The 14,203-nt window shown below is 40.9% G+C and overlaps 1 protein-coding gene across 3 annotated transcripts in view; it reads right to left on the bottom strand.

Moving 5' to 3' along the window:
* Positions 1–14,203, bottom strand: part of LOC122560022 (bactericidal permeability-increasing protein-like) — a 120,531-nt gene that overhangs the window by 51,575 nt on the left and 54,753 nt on the right. For all 3 annotated transcript variants that reach the window (XM_087994956.1, XM_087994957.1, XM_087994958.1), the window contains exons 6-7: positions 6,968–7,031; positions 4,247–4,310 (exon numbers count right to left, since the gene is read on the bottom strand). In XM_087994956.1, coding sequence (XP_087851082.1) covers positions 4,247–4,310; positions 6,968–7,031 — 128 coding nt within the window. The remainder of the gene's footprint in view (positions 1–4,246; positions 4,311–6,967; positions 7,032–14,203) is intronic.

Raw genomic sequence — 14,203 nt, 5'->3', positions numbered from 1 at the left:
CGTTTCCCCCCCCACACCCCACACTTCCCTGTATCCCTGAATTTCCCATGGCTAATCAACCTAGCTAGTACATACCTGAACACTATGGGTAATTTAGCATGATCAAACTACCTAACCTGTGCATCTTTGGACTGTGGCAGAAATGTTGGTATAGTTAGCATTCTGGCAATTTACACAGGCAATAAATATATTGTATTTATTGGAGCAGACCATTGACTCTGGGATTTCCTTCTCTATGTTTCTTTGGCTTCATTTTCTTGTTCACGAAGTATCATAATCTCTCCTCTCTGCGCCTGAGTTTATCTTTGAGGTGTGACTTTGCTTTAGAGAAATTGACTCAAATTACTAACTGTAGGTCCCCTTTGCTAAACCACTTCTCTATGTGTCAGAGTATCTCCAATACTGATTTTAATTGATCTATTGAGCCATGGTGTCTCTATCCAGAGACATTTACAGCAGTCTGGGGCAATATCCACATACTTTGGAAGATTGCAGTCTGGATAGAGAGTTTGTACTCCCAGTTGTTTTATATTTAGTTATTAGTACTCATTTATTTCTATATACAGTACAATCATGTTTTTAGATTACTTACAGTGTGGAAACAGGCCCTTTGGCCCAACAAGTCCACACCAACCCTACCCAGACATATTCCTCTACATTTATCCCCTCACCTAACACTACGGGCAATTTACCATGGTCAATTCACCTGGCCTGCACATTTTTGGACTGTTGGAGGAAACCGGTGCACCCGGAGGAAACCCATGCAGGCACAGGGAGAATGTGCAAACTCCACACAGACAATTGCCTGAGGCGGGTATCGAACCTGGGTCTCTGGCACTGTGAGGCATTGTTGATGTGTTTGTTGAGTAAGGGGTTCATATTAATTAGTCAATGATGTAACTGATTTCACAATCATGACAGAAGCATAGAACATTCAGAGAGGACAGTCAAAATGGAGACTGAGAGACAACTAACATTCAGCATTAGACTGTAGTATCATATAAACAACAGCGAGAATAAAGAGTCAAGATTACTTTATTTATATCCAGATATGTGTGTGTGAGAGCTGCCATAGTCTTACCAGATCATAGAGCTGCTCTCTCATTAAAGTGAGGTGACTGGTGGTGGTTTATCCTGAGGGCCACCATATGTCAGGCGAGGAGAGAGGTTGAGAAGGAGAGTCCTTCATGCTAACCTCAGCAAGTGATGGAAATTAAACCCACACTGTTGGCATAACACTGCTTCGCAAACCAACTGTCTAGCCAACTGAGCTAGACCAACCCTATGTCCAGATATACTGATAGAGTACAGCAGCTCAGATTGTCCATGTGCATCAACACTGAAAGGGACCATAACACTTCTACAAACCAAACCTTCCTTCCATGATCAAATACCATCCCACATCAGGGCTTGCCTTAATTTCAGATTAATTTGTGATTTATTAGCCATTTGTTAACTTGCTTGTTTTATTATTTCTTGAATTATTATTTATTTTTGTATACTAGATTTTAATAGAATGATATTCTGAATCCTTCAATGTTGACAATTTTAAGCCTTGAAATCAGATTAATTAGTTAAATATTTGACTTACGTTTGTAATAATTGAAATACTTGCTCTTAATTGTAAGGTACGTAAACAAAAGCAATAACTCCTCAGGTTCCACTGCTCTGTTAACTTTAGCTTTACAGATTCATAGAATCATTACAGCACAGAAGGAGCCCACTCTGCATATCAAGTCCATGCCAGCACTTGGCAAAGCAATCTGCTCAGTCCCAGTCTCCCATACTATCCCCATAACCTTGTAAATTTCCCTCCATCCAATTTCCTTTTTGAAATTATTGATCATCTCTGCTTCCACAATCTTCTAAGACAGAGAGTTCTGGCTCATTACCACTTGTTACATTAAAAAAAATTCATCCTCACATCCCCTGCACCGCCCCCCCCTCCCCCCAACACACATATACACACACACTTTTAAATCTTGCTCAAAACCATAAATGTGTGTTCACTGGTCTTTGTATTGTCAGCTAATGGGAACAATATTTTCTTGTCTATCTTAATCAAGTTGTCATTAATATTGTACATTTCTATCACTTTTCCTCTGAGTTCAGGAGAACAACTCTAAGTTTTCCTTTGCAGCATAATTAATTGTTCCATAGACCCATCCAGATAAAGCTCCTCTGCACCCTCTTGAGGCCCTTAACATCTTTCCTAAAGTGTGATGACCATGACTTATAATGTAACCAAACTAGAGCTTTATAACCAGGGTGACATGATGGCTCAGTGGTTAGCACTGTTGCCTCACAGTGCCAGCAACTTGATTTGATTCCAGACTGTGAGGAGTTTGCACGTTTTTCCTGTGTCTGCGTGCGTTTCCTCTGGGTGCTCCGGTTTCCTACCACAGTCCAAAGATGTGCAGGTTGGATGGACTAGCCTTGAGAAATGCAGGTTTACAGGATAGGTGGGTGGGTCTAGCTGGGATGCTCTTTGGAGGGGTGATGTGGACTTGATGGGCTGAATGACCTGCTTCCACACTGTGGGGTAGTTTATGATTCCATAAGGCTTCAGTATACATTCCCTACATCTGTACTCAGTAAAACTATTTATAAAAAAAAACAAGATACCATATACTAAGCATCCTGCCCAAGACTAAGAAATGGTTCACCGAGCACCAGTTATCCCTGTGCTTTATGTGCCTTGGAGAGTTCAACAACCTACAATAGGCACCTCAAAGCACGGAGAAGCTTGTCAGGGGTGGCTTTGCATGATTCTTCAGCAGAAAGAAAGGTGGAGCTGCTGTGTCCTGTCCCAAGCAATATGATCAAGCATTGAGGCATTTATCACTTAAAAACTACTTTCACTGGCCAGGGCTTGTCATTTGCATGCCTGACACTAGACACCTGAAGCAACTGCTCCCTTTGGAATAGGTTGCAGTAATAAACTACCAGGAGGCAAGAGGAAATGCTTTAGGGATATTCACAAGGCCTTCCTGAAGAGTTGAAGTATCCCAGCCAACACATGGCAGTCTCTGAAACAAAAACAGAAGTTGCTGGAGAAACTCAGCAGATTTGGCAGTCCCTTGGAGAGAAAGCAAAGTCAACATTGCAACAATGACCCTTTTGGACTCGAAATGTTAACTCTGAATTCTCTCTGTACCCACAGTTCTTTGTTTTGTTTTAAATGGGAGTCTCGGCCCTGTTTCTGAGCAGAACAGAGAAGATTCATTCTGGAAAGCTCCAAACACATTGGAACATGCAGGTGTAAAGTCAACATGTTGTTATAACCTAAGCAGACTATCAAACAACATAGCTATCTGAACCTTCAAGCACCATCTCAAGCGACAAGAGTGTGCAGGCCATGCTTTGGGTTCATCAGCCATCTTAAAGTTCATCAAAATGTATTGGACCCATTTTATGCTTGATCCTGAGATGCATCTAAGAAGGACAATGGCTTTCCATCCATCTATGAACATAGACTTCCCAGTGCCTCTGCTGATTACTCTTTAGAACTGTGTATCAAGCTTTTATTTCCTCTTCTGACTTTTTCTCTTTACAAACACTTCTATGTCTGTACAGTTATCTGGTACTTGTCTGCCTATTCTGCTCACCTACCAATGTCCTGTTGTAGTCACATAGTATCATCCTCTGTTTGCCATACCTCCAAGTTTGGTATCATTGGCAAATTTGACATTTTACTCTACACTCCGAAATTCAGAATTTATTTTATGTCAGATTCTTACCTATGTTCTAACTATCACAATTGCATCTCCCCGGCTTTAAGGCCAGACCTACCTGGATGGTATATCTGAGTCCTATTCCACTTGAAGGTTCTTCTCTGACACTCATGGATTTATGATTGTAGAGCCCTAGTGTTTCAAGACCCTAGTGTTTAGGTGCAGGAGGTATTTTCATTTTACCAAGCTCGTCAGTAAATTGACCAATTTTCCAACAGGACTATAGTAATGATCAAATTTCTAACTGAAGAAAACATGCCTTTTCATGATTTAACATTATTCTGCAACATAATGTTCATTTCATTATTTCATAATTACTATTTTTATTTAATAAAGACTTTTCATCTGCCACAATGGTGCCAGTTGTTTTGGGCTACACTGTATTACATGGTAGGATTGTATGTAGCGTATTTCCTCAGAAATATCACACAAGTCATTATGAGTAGTGCTATACCGGATTGGCTGGTTATGCAACAATCTTGTAGTCAGAGAACTTAACATGTTTCTCCCACCTGGCACAGTTTGGAGAAATGGACTTATCTTTTCAGTGAAGATTTTCTGCAATTCAAGACAGATCTACAAAAGAAACAGAGATGATTTCTCCAATTACAGAACTTTACATTTCACATTTTATTACATAGCATTATTCATATGATGGTCAAAATGCACCAAATTCTCTTCCCAACCTAAGTGTGTGAACTTAGACAATTTAATAAAGATACAATTATTTACAATGATCATTTATTTGTGCTTTATTCTCAGTTCAACATCAGCTTTTCTTATGTTCATCTGTTGATGTCCTCTTGTATTCCTCTGCAAATTATTTCGTTGTGATGTCCCCTGTATATACAGGACAATGAAACTGCCCAAGTATTAAATCCAAGGATAGAATACTGCAGTCACCCTTTATTCTCCCTATTGTTATATACACTTGGGTACATTGGTGTCCATTCTTTTGTTAAGCGATGAATTGCTGTGACGTCTTTTGAAAATCCTGAACCATTTGCTAAATATGCTGTTTAACAGGACTGGAAATCAAGTTTTATTGCATTATGTATTTCAGAACGTAGAAATAAATTTCAGAATTCCAAAGAGAATTATTTGTTAAGCCTTGGGTGGAAATTTGGAATTGTGTCTGTTGTTTTGCCCAATGCCAACTTATTTAGTTTATTTCCATGAAGATAAGGGGAAACTGTCCTTTGCTTGAATCGAAGCTGGTAAATTAGTAAACAATGTAGCAAATTCACGACATCCCTTCAAGTCAAACACTGTGTAGGTTTTCAGCTCTATGGTTGTTTCCTGTGTTTTGGGTTTGCCCCTGCAGTAGATGGACTGGCAAGGTCCAAGAAGATGGCCCACCATTACTTTCTCAAGGAGGATTTGAGAAATGTAACAAATGCTGGTATTGCCAGCAACTCCCATGTCCCCCCAAAATGTTAAAAATACAGTTATGAATGAATATATTATTACCATTGGGTGTGTTTTATTAGCATCAAAGTTTATGAAAGTTTGAGCAAGTCTCTTGTGAACAAATGCCAATTTTATGTTTATAAAATGATGCTCAGCATGTCTTCCTGATTAGACCCTTGGACAATTTTTCAAGTCTTATTATATCACTGCCTGATCAGTTTTACCTTTTGGGAACTCTTCCCTGTTTTTTTTCTGGGCAGGGTCCCAGTTCCACTTCGGTTGTCTACAGCTTGGAATCTTTGATACAGAAACATGAATTATTCTAGTTATACTGCTCCCAATTCTTTGTGAAGCTCTTCAGAAGTCTCTATTGTTCATTTTGATTATTGGTGCTTAGGTTTATAAGTAGCAGAATATTTTCTGAATAAAGGAAATACAAAAGCAACTATTTATTCGAAAAACTATAAAGGTTTGATCCAAAAGAGAATAAGTTGCCGACCTGAATTTGATACGATACTCAGAAACAAATATAAAAGTGTAAGATTTCTTAGGGACAGTGATGTTAAAACAAAACCTCTTCAAAACCTTTTGGTGAAGTTGTATTATTGAGAGTTGCATGGTACATTTATTTGCATAATGCTCATTGATCCTGGAATGAAACAATTCAGCATGACCTAATATCATTTTAAATAATATTGACTTTTGCATAATAAAATTAAATCTTCCTTCATTTATCAATCAAATATCAAAACTTGACTTGAAATCTTTCCTTTTGTAGCATTGAACAAGATCCCCCTTCTACGCTTTTCCTCCATGTAATTGCTAGGAATTGCCAGACTTATTGTAACAAGTTACATACAATTATTGAAATAAAATTTACAGCAAAGAACAAACTGAAGATGGATTTTAACTGCCTGCAGAAAGGGGCTTCCACACTTTACACCACTCCTCCACAAGGCTTGCTGATGAATGGTCGGACTAGCAGCTTTTTAGTTCTCATAGTACCATCATGAATTTTGGCCATTACCAGAACTGCACAAGGTCTGGATGAGCCAGATGAAAGAGGCCCAAGATTAAGGTGACATTGTGAGGGTTGCCAGGATCAGGCTGGCCAACAGTGACAAGAGGAAGTGATTTGGTTGTGAGGGTCAGCACAATCTTTTAGCGTGTTTACTGCTGCTGCCATAGGGATTCTGTATGGATTACAGTTTGACTAAAGAAGTGGCCACTCCGAACCTGCAGGGAGATTTCCAGGATAGGGATGACTGACATGTGAAGGGAGACAGTGAGGTCTGCAGATGCTGGAGATCAAAGTTGAGAGTATGTTGCTGGAAAAGCACAGCAGGTCAGGCATCATCAGAGGAGCAGGAAAATCGACATTTCGGGCCGGAGCTCTTCATCAGGAATGCCATGTGAAGGGACCAAGTGTGGACCTACTGCTGATCAAATAGCAGCAGCGTGGAAAAGATTCCTTGGGCCTGCCAGACAGCTGTACAACATCCACCTGGTAGTTTTTGGTATTTTACCACAGTATTTCCATACAGAAGTAGGCCATTCAGCCAACCATTTTTTATGCTCCACGTGAGCTTCCTACCTATTCTATTTCACCTAGCCCCATCAGCATGCCTTTGTATTCCTTTCTTTTTAACGTGTTTAACTATCTTTAATTTATGGCAAGTAACATTGAAATATGAAGTAAGTGGTTTACCAAAACAATCATTGGTAACAAAATCTTCAAATTTGTGTTACATATTATGAGCAAATAATAATGATGGACGGAGATTTTGGAGATACCTCCAATCATATATATTGCTGTATCATACCTCATCATTCAGATATCTTCTTAAGGATGGTTCATACCATCTGATGATCAGGTTGTATAGCCAGCTGAATATAAAAATATAAGCATGAAATATTAAGCCCAGCCTCCTGAAAATTTTGAGTAAGAAATGCAATTATTATTAAGAGCATTAAATATAAGGACCAGGCTATATATTAAGGCACTTTGAAATCATTTTTTATTCATTAATTTACTGTTCATTTGATAAAATCTATGCTTGAGGTCAAGATCATTGATGAGTGAAGAAAGAAAAGAATTAAAAACTTGGATTTATAGGATCCATTCTCAAAATATCCTAAAGTTCTTTATAGACAATGAAGTATTTTAAAAATTTTATCATTGTTAGAATGTCAAAATTGGACAGTTCCATTCGCCTCATTCTGTTCTGTCAGTGATGGCCCTCATGGTTGTCTGTATGTACCAGAAGTGCAAATCTGATGTTGGAAAGCTTGTTTCTGCCTTTAGCATATCAAGGAAAATGTCCTTAGCACTGACAACAACTGGAGCAAAGGATTGGGGTGGATATAGGATGTCATAAAAATCCAGGTTTTGAAATAATTCAACAGAGGTCGACATCCCGTCAGCAAGTCCCCCTTTATTTACAATTGAAGTGTCCTTGACACTGATCCAGCTCCCTCAGAGTGATTGCCTCATGATATTGCTGGACTGTTAATCCACGTTATGTTTTGGGGACCCAGGTTTGAATCCCACTACAGCAGATGGTGAAATTTGAATTCAATAAAAAATCTAGAATTAAGAGTCTAATGATAACCATGAAACTGTTGTCAATTTTTGAGAAAAACCCATCTAGTTCACTAACATCCTTCATGGAAGGAAACAGCCATCCTTACTTGGTCTGGACTATATGTGACTCCAGATCCACAGTAATGTGGTTGATTCTTCACTGCCCTAAGGGATAGATAATAAATTCAGGCCTAGACAGCAACACCCTCATCCCATGAATGAATTTTAAAAATTCTTCAGGGAATCCTCATCTAATTACAATTGCAAGTATGCGTGGCTTATGTCCAGCTTTGTGAAGGACAGCACACCCTGCAAGCTTTGCATATAAATCTTCTAGGTGAGGGAGTGGTATTCATCCAATTGCAAAAAACAGTTAATCATTTATTTAAAATTCCCACATCAGTGAACTGACCCATTGGGCTCCACAATCGGTACAACGGTGCTGCTCATTCTGCAAACTGACTGATGTGATGATACCTTCACTTTCCAGCCTTCTGACTTCTGCCTGTCTTTTTGCCCCTAAGGTAAATGGCACTGGAAGGGCCTTGCAGGATCGTGGAATTGCTTCCTGGTCAACATGCAAGGTTGCCTTGGCTCCTTTGATAGCCTTTAGACCTTCCTGAAAAACGTTCAGGTATTTAATTAGGACTTCACTCAGACGGCCACCTTCTAATCAAAAAACTTTGAGCCAATCAATGTGAAACGTTCTCAATGAATTTCTCCCCATCAAGCTTGGGCCTGAGCCTTCTTCTACAATCAGTGGTCACTGAACCAGCTGCTTCTCTTAAGACACCAGAACCGAAGTAGTACCCTTAATTTGTTAAGGTTCCTCAGTATAGGTTCTCAGTCTAACCGAGGCTTTGCATAACCTTAAGAGTTGGAGTCCAGAGCTAATTTTGTTAAGGATTGGTTCTGCAATCACTGATATAGCCATGCCAGTATCAACCTCCATTAGAACTGGGTGACTATTTAACCAGACATTTATTTTGATTGGTTCTGATTTGGATGTTGCTAAGCAATTTAATTGTTCCAAACTAGTTATGGGTGGAATTTGCAGGGTGTGCCCTATTCTGGATACTGGCTTATGAGTTCTCTTTCTCAATTTAGATCCAGTGCTACTCTTTTGCTATCTCAAGTTTGAATACCAGCAGCAACTGAAATGCTTGCTGGCCCAGATCCAGAAGAATATTTTAACCATTTGGCTGAGGCTTTGTTTTGTTTTGGAGTTTTGCTGTGGGCTGACCTAGAGTCTCTCTGTTCATGATATGACCTGAGTGAGGCTATACAATTGCCGTCACTCAAGCAGTGACCCCCAGCTCAGTCAGACTGGTGAGGGTGTTCTCTTCCATCAGAAAAGCTTGCTAGCTGCATTTTCCAGTGATAAAGCCAGTTGTAGTGCCTGGTTGAAGTCCAGTTAGGTTTTAACTAGTAGGTGCTTTTATATAGTTACATCATTAATCCCACCTACTAAGGGGTTTGTCAGCATCTCATAATGGGTAACCCAAACGCATATGCCTCTGCCAGTCATCCTAATCTAGTCAAAAATACTGATATGGATTTTTCTGGTTCTTGAATTGCCGAGTAAAACCAATAGTGAATGAAAGGAGGTTTGGGGTCATAATATTCCTTAACTAAATCAGTCAACTCTTGAAAGGTTTTCGTATCTGGTGCCTCAGGAAAAGTTAGGCTTCTAATAACTTCATTTTCAGGAGCAGCAAGAGAGAGAGACCAGGAGGCTGCCAGGAAGGTAAATTTTCCCTCTTAAAATGACTTACTTTGAGTGCCAGTGGCCTTCATTTGCAGCGGTGAGAGTGAGGAGCATGTAGTGTCTGCCACCCGCCCTCCTCCTTTGACCAAAAAACAATGGACTCTGTAGTGTGTGATAAGGTAAACGTTTTTCTTTTTTTTTTAAATCATGTGACTGTTAAAAATCTTTCTTTCATTTTTCATTTATCTAAGTGAAGCTTAAGCTTAAAAATGGCAGGAGATCTCACATCTGTGTTATCCTCCTCTTGTTCAATGTGGGAGCTCAGGGATGCGGCTGATGTCCCTGACTCCTTCACATGCAAGAAGTGTGTCCAGCTGCAGGTCTTGTTAGATCACATGAAGGCTCTGGAGCTGCGGATGGACTCATGTTGGAGCATCCATGATGCTGAGGAGGTCGTGGATAGCACTTTTAGTGAATTGGTCACACCGCAGATTAAGATTATGAGGGAGAAAGGAAATGGGTGACCAAAAGACAGAGAAAGAGCAGGAAGGCAGTGTAGGTGTCCCCTGCAGTCATCTCCCTCCAAAACAGGTATACCATTTTGGATACTGTTGGGGGAGATGGCTCACCAAGGGAAGGCAGCAGTAGCCAAGTTCATGGCACTGTGGCTGGCTCTGCTGTTCAGAAGGGCAGGAAAAAAGAGGAAGGGCTATAGTCAAAAGGGATTCAATTGTAAGGGGAGTAGATAGGCATTCCTATGGTTGAAAATGAGACTTCCGAATGGTATGTTGCCTCCCAGGTGCATGGGTCAGGGATGTCTCCGATCCGCTGCAGAACATTCTCAAGGGGGAGGGTGAACAGCCAGTTGTCATGGTGCATATAGGCACCAATATATAGGTAATAAACGGGATGATGTCCTATAAGCAGAATTTAGGGAGCTATGAGCCAAGTTTAAAAGTAGGGCCTTAGAGGTAGTAATCTCAGAATTGCTACAAGTGCCACTTGCTAGACAGAGTAGAAATGAATGAATAGGCAGGATGAATGCATGGCTTGAGAGATGGTTCAGGAAGAAGGGTTCAGATTTTTGTGACACTGGGACTAGTTCTGGTGGCGGTGGGACTATTACAAATCGAATGATCTACACCTGGGCAGGAGTGGATCCAATGTTCTGGAGGAGCTTTGGCTAATGCTATTGGGGAGGGTTTAAATGTGGCAGGGGGATGGGAGCCAAATGAGGAGGTTAGTGGACAATAAGGAGGTAGTAACTAAAGCCTGTAAGGAACTAGATAATGAAGTCAGTGTGACTAAGGGAGCAGATGATGAACGCAGAGTGATATGTGGTCTGAGGTGTATTTATTTTAATGCAAGAAGTGTAGGAGGGAAGGCAGATGAACTTAGGGTTTGGATGAGTACCTGGGAGTATGATGTTATTGCTATTACTGAGACTTGGTTGAGGGAAGGGCATGATTGACAACTAAATATTCCAGGGTAAAGATGCTTCTGGTGGGATAGAGATGGTGGTAAAAGGGGTGGAGGAGTTGCATTACTGGTCAGAGAGGATATCCCATTTGTGCTGAAGGAAGGCACTATGGAGGACTCGAGCAGTGAGGCAAGATGGGCAGAGCTCAGAAATTGGCAGGGTGCAGTAACAATGTTGGGGCTGTACTACAGGCCTCCCAAAAGTGAACATGAGATTGAGGTACAAATATGTATACAGATTAGGGAAAAATGTAGGAGCAATAGGGTGATGGTAATAGGTGATTTTAATTTTCCCAACATTGACTGGGATTCACTTCGTGTTAGAGGTCTAGATAGAGCAGAATTTGTAGGGAGCATCCAGGAGAGTTTTCTCGAGCAGCATGTAAATAGTCCAACTCGGGAAGAGGCCATACTGGACTTGGACCATCGGTCAGGTGGTTGAAGTTTCAGTAGGGGATTACTTTGGGAATAGTGATCACAGTTCCATAAGTTTTAGAATACTCATGGACAAAGATGAGAGTGGTCCTAAAGGAAGAGGGATAAATTAGGGGAAGGCCAACTATACCAAAACTGAACAGGGGCTGGGGAATGTAGATTGGGAGCAGCTGTTTGAGGGCAAATCCACATTTGATATGTGGGAGGCTTTTAAAGAGAGGTTGATTAGAGTTCAAGAGAGACATGTGCCTGTGAAAATGAAGGTTAGAAATGGCAAGATTAGGGAACCATGGATGACAGATGAAATTGTGAGACTAGCTAAGAGGAAAAAGGAAGCATTCATAAGGTCTAGGTGACTGAAGACAGACGAAGCTTTGCAAGAATATCAGGAATGTAGCATCAATCTGAAACAAGGAATTAAGAAGGCGAAAAGGGGTCATGAGATATCTTTAGCAAATAGGGTTAAGGAAAATCCCAAAGACTTTTACTCATATAAAAGGAGCAAGAAGGTAACTAGAGAAGGTTTGACCCACTCAAGGACAAAGGAGGAAAGATATTCGTGGAGTCACAGAAAATGGGTAGGATTCTGAACGAGTACTTTGCATCGGTATTCACCAAGGAGAGGGACATGATGGACATTGAGATTAGGGATAGATGTTTGATGTCAGCATAAGGAGGGAGGAAGTGTTAGGCTTTCTATTATGGTGGACAAGTCCCCAGATCCAAATGGGATCTATCCCAGGTTACTGAAGGAAGCAAGAGAGGAAATACCTGGGCTTTAACAGATATCTTTGCAGCATCCTTGAACACAGGTGAGGTCCTGGAGAACTGGAGAATTGCTAATGTTGGCCCCTTGTTTAAGAGGAGTAGCAGGGATAATCCAGGTAATTATAGATCGGTGATCCTGACGTCAGTGGTAGGGAAGCTGCTGGAGAAGATACTGAGGATCTATTCCCATTTGGAAGAAAATGAGCTTATCAGTGATAGGCAACATGGTTTTATGCAGGGAAATCATGTTTTAGCAACTTACTAGAATTCTTTGAGGAAGTGACAAAGTTGGTTGATGAGGGCAGGGCTGCAGGTGTCTTATACATGGACTTCAGTAAGGCATTTGATAAGGTTCCTCATGGTAGGCTGATGGAGAAAGTGAAGTCGCATGGGGTCCAGGATGTACTAGCTAATGAATAAAGAACTAGCTGGGCAACAGGAGACAGAGTGTAGTAGTGGAAGGGAGCTTCTCAAAATGGAGAACTGTGACCTGTCGTGTTCCATTGGGATCTGTGCTGAGACCATTGTTGTTTGTGATATACATAAATGATCTGGAGGAAGGTATAGCTGGTCTGACTAGCAAGTTTTCAGATTGCATTAAGATTGTTAGAGTACCAGCTAGTGAAGGGGACTGTCAGAGAATGCAACAGAATTTTGGAGAGTTGGGCAGAGAAATGGCAGATGGAGTTCAATTCGGACAAATGCGAGGTGATACATTCTGGAAGATCCAATTCAAGAGCGAACTATACAGTAAATGGAAAAGTTCTGGGGAAAATTGATGTACAAAGTGATCTGGGTGTTTAGGTCCATTGTTCCCTAAAGGTGGCAAAGCAGGTCTATAGAGTGGTCAAGAAGGCATACGGCAAGCTTTCCTTCATTGGACAAAGTATTGAGTATAAGAGTTGGCAGGCCATGTTACAGTTGTATAAGACTTTGGTTCAGCCACATTTGTTATATTGTATACAGTTCTGGTCACCACATTACCAAAACAATTTGGAAGCTTTGGAGAGGGTGCAGAGGAGGTTCACCAGGATGCTGCCTGGTATGGAGGGTGCTAACTATGAAGAGAGGTTGAATAGATGAGGATGATTCTCATTAGAAAGATGGAGGTCAGAGGGGGGATCTGATTCAGGTCTACAAAATCATGAGAGGTATAGACAGAGTGGAGGACTCAATTACTAGGGGTCACAAGTTCAAAGTGAGAAGGGAAAAGTTTAGGGAAGATATGCATGGAAAGTTCTTTATGCAGCGGGTGGTGGGGGCCTGGAATTCATTGCCAGTGGAGGTAGTAGAGGTAGACATGGTAACATCATTTAAGATGTATCTTAATGGGCAGATACATGAATGGGCAGGGAGCAGAGAGACACAGACCCTCAGAAAATAGGCAACAGGTTTAGACAGAGGATCTGGCTCAGTGCAGGCTTGGAGGGCCGAAGGGCTTGTTCCTGTGCTGTAATTTTATTTGTTCTTTGTTCTTAACTGAAAAAGCTGAGGGTACACGAGCTGTCCGGAGAATTACTTTTTGTTTTTTGTCTTCCCCAACGTCCTTGACCCAGAAAAAATAATAACTTCTTTCCACAGACTGGGACCAGTCTTCGATAGCAGAATCGAATGAGTCAAGCTGCCCAAATAACGGCATGATGCCAGAAATCAACTCAAAGACAACTGTTGTGAGTGAGTTTCTTTAGGAATGTTGTTTTCTCTCATCACCACTAAAATAATTACACAAAGGCCGGTAACTCATCACCCAGTTCATCCTTTATTTACATCCGGAGAGTCCTTGACAGTGATGCAACTGTCAGAATGAACAGAATTATGGATAGTTAACATAGCTTTGTGTGTGAGAAATCATGTCTCACGAACTCGAGTGCATTTTCTGAAGATTTAACGAAGAGGATTGATTTGGGCAGAGTGGTGGACTTGATTTAAATTGACTTCAGTGAGGATTTAACAAGGTTCATCATGGTAGACTAGTTAGCAAGGTTAAATCTCATGGAATACAGGGAGAACTAACTATTTGGATACAGAACTGGCTTGAAGGTAGAAGACAGAGGGTGGTGGTTTTTCATACTGGAGGCCTGTGAC

This window comes from Chiloscyllium plagiosum, unplaced genomic scaffold (assembly GCF_037043375.1).
Source record: "Chiloscyllium plagiosum isolate Xiang-an unplaced genomic scaffold, Cpla_swu_hap1 HiC_scaffold_15, whole genome shotgun sequence".
Classification (NCBI taxonomy): Eukaryota; Metazoa; Chordata; class Chondrichthyes; order Orectolobiformes; family Hemiscylliidae; genus Chiloscyllium; species Chiloscyllium plagiosum.
This window is presented reverse-complemented; position numbering and strand designations above follow the sequence as displayed.